General features: G+C 34.9%; 1 protein-coding gene across 1 annotated transcript; it reads left to right on the forward strand.

Moving 5' to 3' along the window:
- Positions 1–4,573: 4,573 nt before the first annotated feature.
- On the forward strand, positions 4,574–6,052 carry LOC132733410 (complement C1q-like protein 3). Its single transcript, XM_060720058.1, has 2 exons — positions 4,574–4,850; positions 5,588–6,052. Exons 1-2 carry the CDS (start codon positions 4,619–4,621, stop codon positions 6,004–6,006), a joined length of 651 nt encoding a protein of 216 aa, XP_060576041.1. The 5' UTR covers positions 4,574–4,618; the 3' UTR covers positions 6,007–6,052.
- The last annotated feature ends 765 nt before the right edge of the window (positions 6,053–6,817 follow it).

A 6,817-nucleotide genomic window follows, 5' to 3' on the forward strand; every position in this document is an offset into this window, starting at 1 on the left:
GAAAAACAAAGAAGTTTACGACAAACCTAACAACAAGTAGTTCTCAAAACAGCTTAAAACTAGCGATTTAAAAAGAAAGAAATATTTTTATTTTGTTACAAGTATCCAACAAAATTACAACGCGTTCAAAGTTTAAAAATAGCGTTGGCTTATAGAATTGTCAATAAATGCACAATCACAAATTACGCGGATGAATATGATTTTATCAATGAAAATACTATTTTTAGCGATGTCGATTACCGAATACAACACAAACTGAGTAGTGGAATATATAGATTCTACATGTCGGACTGTTTGGGCGAGAAGATTTTCGCTAAATTATTTACTTCAATTTTAAACAACAGGTTTATCCTGAACAAAATACCTCGAAATCAATTAGGAGTTACAAACCCGAAATGCAATGGAAGTTCTAAATTTAGAATGACTTGATGTTATTCAAACAATGTTTGTATAACTTCTCCGTGGTGCAGGGGTAACGCGCTCGCTTAGTGAGTGAGAGGTCTGGAGTTCAAATCCCAGTCGAGGAAACTTTTTTTTTATTCCTTTTTAAGTGTCTTTGTTAATGAAGTAGCCATGATATGCAAGGATAAAGTGTGGCTGTCGTAAAAAATGAACATAAATGATTTTTTGATGCAACTCTAGTTATGCAGAATTCCGTATGTATCAAACTCTGGTGCCTTCCAAAATGAATTATAATACATAAAAATAAACTTATACAGGAAAATACATACAGATATACAGTACGATTTAGATTGCCATCAGAAAATAGCATAGAACTTGCAGCCCTTTATTGTTTTCTTCAGACCGTTCACATATAAATTCACCTTGGCTGAAGGGTTTTCGCGCTCGCTTAGGAAGCGAGAGGTCTGGAGTTCAAATTCCAGTAAAGGCAACTCATTTCTTTTTCAAATGGTTTAAGTCAAATAAACATTGGATTGAATATCAGTGTTGCAATTAGTCTTATAGCCAATTTACTACAATTAAAACGATGGAAAGCATTGGTGGCACTATACATATAATCTCACAACCTGTACCTGTTCTTACATTCTGAGACCCAAACAAATTCAGCGCCTTCTGTGCTTTGATTTATATATTTTTTTTTAACAATCCAGGTCGGCAATTTTTACATACGTTTTGATTTTCATTACCCCCACTTTTATGTCATTGTGAGATATTTTTACTATCAAAATCTATGAAAGTCTGCTATTGCAGTAAAATTCATGAATACTACCAAACAGTTATATTAATACAATAAACATTTACTATACCACTGTGTTCCGTCTCAGAAATACATATTTATCAAATCTATTCAAAATAACGTTGAATGCGCAGTGAGCAAAATGTAAACAAAGCAGTATTTTGAATTTCATACAAAATACAAATTCACTACAATAACACAAATTGCTAACATGGCAAAATAAGCAAAGCTTGTTCACTATATGGGAAATGAGTATATTTTTTGAAACTGTAAAAGATACCAAAAATAAAAAGTCTTTGAGAAATTAAAAATTTCTAAGGCATAATGGACCTTTCAATAAATATCACGTCATCATGACACAAATATATGTATATTTAAGACATATATATGAGCCGCGTCACGACAAAACCAACAAAGTGCGTTTGCGACCAGCATGGATCCAGACCAGCCTGCGCATCCGCGCAGTCTGATCATGATCCATGCTGTTCGCTGTCAGTTTCTCCACTTGTAAACTGGAAACAGCATGGATCCTGATCAGACTGCGCGGATGCGCAGGAGGCTGGTCTGGATCCATGCTGGTCGCAAACGCACTATGTATATTTAAGACATATATATATATATGTATATTTCAGGCTGTGGTTGTTATGTCCAGTGAGCTGTCATCTATCATGGAATCAGTCGTGGATATATGTGAAGAAGCCGGAGCTCTAACTGAAGCAAATTCTTAAAATAATGGCACATATGGACGGCTATCCGGTTACTTGGACAAATACTGATTACATATATTACGTGAAATGCTTTAACAACGACAATATTATCATGTCATCAAAAAGTTTCTTTTTTTTTGTATGTTACTTTCTATTATATATACGAACTGGTCGTCAATAATAAATGGAAATTATAATATTCTTCATCAATTATGTCTTTGTACTTTTAAAACTGGAAGCTCAAAACGTTTAACAACAACTTGAATATTTCTTACATGTTTTTTGTCCATTTTTATATTTCCCAGTTGGTCTTCAGCAAGGAGACTTCCCTCTGCCTGTTTGATTACTATGTTGCCATTAGAAACCAGCTTCAGAACTTCTAGTGATTGGTACCATGTACTTAGTCCTACTATATTTTTCCGCTCAGAGAATATGATTTGTATATTGCATATACCCCGAAGGGAAAAAGAAAAAATAACGCGCCAATCACCTTTTATTAATCATGATTTTGCATAAATGCTTATTCATAGATGGCTCGCAAACCGGTGACATACACAAAACAGCACCATATTGCGCTATGGTATGAAATCCGTAACGATTTCCAGTTATCATAAGAACTCCTGACAAGTTATCATAAGAACTCCATCCTTCGTATAACAGTTCCTCCCCCGTGTGCAAATTGCATGTAACATTTGCACAAGTTTTTTTTTTTAATATACATGTACATTTTGTACGAATTCAAGGTGATTATTTTGTTTGTTTGTTTGATTGGGCTTTACGTCACACCGACACAGTTTAGGTCATATGGCGACTTCCCAGACTTACTAGTGGACGAAGACCTCATGTGCCCTTCCGTGCATTATTTCAGGCACGAACCGGCACCTGAGTAGAAACACCGTTGTTCCGTATGCTAGCTGGATAGTTGCCTCACATGAAATAATCCAAAATCCCGGTCTGGATTCGAACCCATAGAGGTGAGGGGCAAGTGGTTTGAAGTCAACGACCTAAGGATGCCCCAAAAGAAGATTAAATAATTTACAAAAAAAGATAGTTATGAAAACCCATGGATAAACTTTATCCCCAGCTACAATCCTAAGATCAAGTATGTTTACGACTTGCGGACTTGTGGATATATGTCATCTCTAAATTCTCTCACGATAACTGGAATATTTGGCATCATTTACATAATTCATTTCCAGTCCCGCAAATCTTTTCTTCAAATATCTGAGGTACTCGTTCTCCAATTTTACCAATATACGATATAAATTAAACAGTTGAAATTATGTTTACAATCTTTTTAAGCTTATAGGCACAGTATGCCTCTGAAATCCATATTTATTTAACCTGTACCGTTGGCATAGTGGTTTTGGCATCCCCTTTCGGATCGGGAGGTCGAAGGTTCGAGCGTCAAGGGATGCGTTATTTGAAGGATGAATGTTTCTCGTGGGACTCGTTCCGAAGTGGCCGCTTCGTGAGCCGCGAGGTAGTTCTATCCGCCTAGCGCCTGTCATAGTGGTAGGAGTTGGGAGGTACATGGTATGCAAGCAAAAGGTATCTCACAAGTCAGAAATGGCTGACCCTTTCAATAGGAGTGACACTATAATTAACAAGACCTTTTATTTAATTTTACTTTAGAAAAGTCAAACATGTATTTATTAATGTTTTACTCATGGGCTTTAATGCATATCAGATGTTCAAAAGATGTAGAAAGTATCACTGAATGTGCACTTATACGTCATAAAGGCAGCAAAATGTAAACAAAGTAGTATTTTGGTTTTCATACAAAATGCTTATTTATTAATATTATAACAATAATTATTACCAACAAAGCAAACGAAGTACAGCTAGTACGTCTATATGGCAAATGACTATTTCTTTAAAAACTGTGACACAAGATACCAAAAAATCAAAGATTTTACGAAAAATATGAAAGCATATGGAGGCATAGTGGCAATTATCCGTTCATTATCATCATGTAATGCAATATATAAAAAGTGCAGATAATTCTAAAGCTATGTTTTTGCAAAATTATTCCCCTTTTTTGTCCTTGATAACCTTTTTAAGGCTAATTTCTCAAAGTCTTTCAAAGATATTCACTTTAAACCTGGAATACTAGTTCACTATAAAATTTTGAATGCATTTCTAAAGGGCAGATAACCATGAAGTGCATTTTTATATTTTATATATTGATAATTTTCTGGAAAATATATCACTTCAACCTCGAATACCAAGAGCAAAAACTTTTGCTAAACAGTTTAACACAATTATGCCCCCTTTCCTATTTTGCTTTTATCATAGGACCAAGTACTGAGAAAAAGTAGAGCGCACTGCTCCTCGGACAGCTTTTGTTGTCAGATGTCGAAGAATAAGTGGAACCAATAAAAATGGTATACATTGAATTCCAAATTATTCGAGATGCTTTTTATTATTAAATCATCTTATACTTCCTTTGCTCACAACAGTTCAGCAGTAATCTAAATTCGACATTTAATATATGCATAGTTAAACATGTGAATAAAGCATATGTTTAAGCAAAAAAAAAAAGATAATAAGATCTCTAACCTACAGCTATAAAGCGAACCAACTACTGTACTAATTACAGATTATCAAAATGTGCTTCTATTTAACCCAAAAGATAAGGAGATATTTGGGACAAAACAAGTTTAATTTTGTTTTCACTTCTCACTTCATTGTCAGCGGCAAGAAAGCAAACATGAAAGTTCTTCTTTATTTTGTGATACTGTATTTTTGTTCCTCAACCGTATTATGCCAGTCACGTGATGAATTAGTTGAGAGACTTTTACAAGAAACCACGGAACTGAGAAAAGAAACCACGGAACTCAGAAAAGAAAATTTGGAACTTAGAAAGGAAAATATCAAGGTGTGGGAGAAAATAAAACAGTTAGAGGTCGGAAAAGATATGACGCAGCATAAATCAAAACGATGTAAGTGGGTGAATATGTTTCCTCAATAATACGAGTATATATTATTTACATGTACAGCTACTGTGTTAGAAATGTTCGTCTGCGCTTCCGTACCATTCACTCGATATATGTAAATTAGAGACAAGCTTGCCAATGAAAATATAACGAGAATCTGATTAAGACATTCCTGAATTCCTACATTTTTGATTTTTAAATGACATTCATGACAAATCAATATCTTTTTATCATAAGATTTTTGTAGAGAACAATATGTGTGCATTTTTCTTTTTTTTCCACGTGATAGAACCATTACGCCATTTAATGTAATGTTCAAGGAACGTAGCGTATTTATTATTTTAAGATACTTTCCCTGCTGAATTTTGATTTAAATCTAAAAGTGTTTATCTTTAATATTTTTGTGTAAATTCGGCAATTTTCGTTACATTCTTCGTTGTAGTGAAACCCAATAATCGTTGATATTACCAAGAATAACAAAAAAACTTTGTCCGCTAATCGCTTTTAAAATCATGCTGGTCACGGGAAATGCCGAAGACGCGCTTTTGGTAATATGAGTCTTTTAATTGCAAGCTTCAATGAACAATAAAGAGACGATTGCCGTGTATATACCAAATACCTATGAAAACTGATGACACAATACATATACAAACACGTTATTTTTCAGACATTCGTATAATTTTACTAGCTACAAATATATCTGTATGTAAATAAGATTCATGTTTTTTATTTGCATCTTTTAGTGCTTGATTCGATGATCCCTCAACCCAAAAACAAAGCCGCCTTTTCTGCCAGTCTTACGAAACACATGCTCAATGTCGGAAACTATCAAGCCATTATTTTCGACAACGTGTTTACCAATGACGGGAATATGTATTCACCGTATACCGGGGTTTTCACCGCACCAACCAACGGGACCTATTTCTTCATATCGACTGTGATGAGTCATTCCGGGCAATACCTTGAGACGGAGATTTGCCTGAACGGAAACAGCCTTGTTCTCATGTTTTCCCTTGATAATTCTTTTGAGCAAGGGACCAATAGCGTTGTTCTAGCATTGAAAGAAGGTGACCGAGTATGGGTGAGGCATCATGGGACAGAAGGAAGTAACGTATATGGAGGTCACTGGAGTAGTTTTTCTGGCTTTCAGATAACCGGTTGACATCGTTTATTGTTGTAGAACACGTCATTCAACTAAATAGAAATAAATGTATTATATATTTTTAAAAAAATTCGTTTTTTGTTCTTCTTTAACAGCTTACCAACTCTATATGAGAGACTGCAACATTTGGCGCCAAGATACTTAAGTAGAGACAATGGCATTTTGCTTCGGCCTGCTTTTGTCTCTATAAACATACGGTAACGTTAGAGATGGGTCGTTGGTTTTAGTCCTACATTACTCACGACCATGTATTCTGATAAGACACACGTATTTGATAATTTGACAGCGGACCATAATCGGACATATAAAGGTACTCGAAACTTGGTTATCATTGACAAAAGAGGGGATCATATTTCCTTCGGTATTTAGAGCCGTAGTTCACAATTCATCATATAAAGATTCTGCAGATTTAGATGTGTATGAAGACATCAAGTGCCGCTTGAAGAAATAACGGTATATTAATGTTGAGTCACGTGTAGGAATCTTGATTAAACCACCAATCTCCCATTCTATCATTGGTTACCCCCGGTATATATTCTGTGCAAGACCATGTTACTTTTTCTATAATATTGCAAGTTACCTACCCCATGAGTAAAGAGCACTGCGTATTCTGTGGTATATAGTTTTTGGACTTACTTTAGAATGATCAAAACTTGATCTTTGCATATAGAAAAGAGTTGCATTTACAAGTACTTATAGTATGTCGTAATGACCGAGTTAAGCTGTACGAATGATTATTTTCTATTAAGAGCACTTGATATTGAGGCGCCGTTATGTGTCGCAACGACGCTAAATGTCGCATTTGCCACTA

The sequence above is a fragment of the Ruditapes philippinarum genome, unplaced genomic scaffold (genome assembly GCF_026571515.1).
Source record: "Ruditapes philippinarum isolate M1 unplaced genomic scaffold, ASM2657151v2 ctg2124_1_1_1_1, whole genome shotgun sequence".
Taxonomy (NCBI): domain Eukaryota; kingdom Metazoa; phylum Mollusca; class Bivalvia; order Venerida; family Veneridae; genus Ruditapes; species Ruditapes philippinarum.

Bases quoted from the DNA above. Each gene is read 5' to 3' on its own strand.
- LOC132733410 (XM_060720058.1), top strand. From the start codon at position 4,619: ATGAAAGTTCTTCTTTATTTTGTGATACTGTATTTTTGTTCCTCAACC. The intron at 4,851-5,587 runs GTAAGTGGGTGA...TGCATCTTTTAG, and splicing joins GCAGCATAAATCAAAACGAT to TGCTTGATTCGATGATCCCT.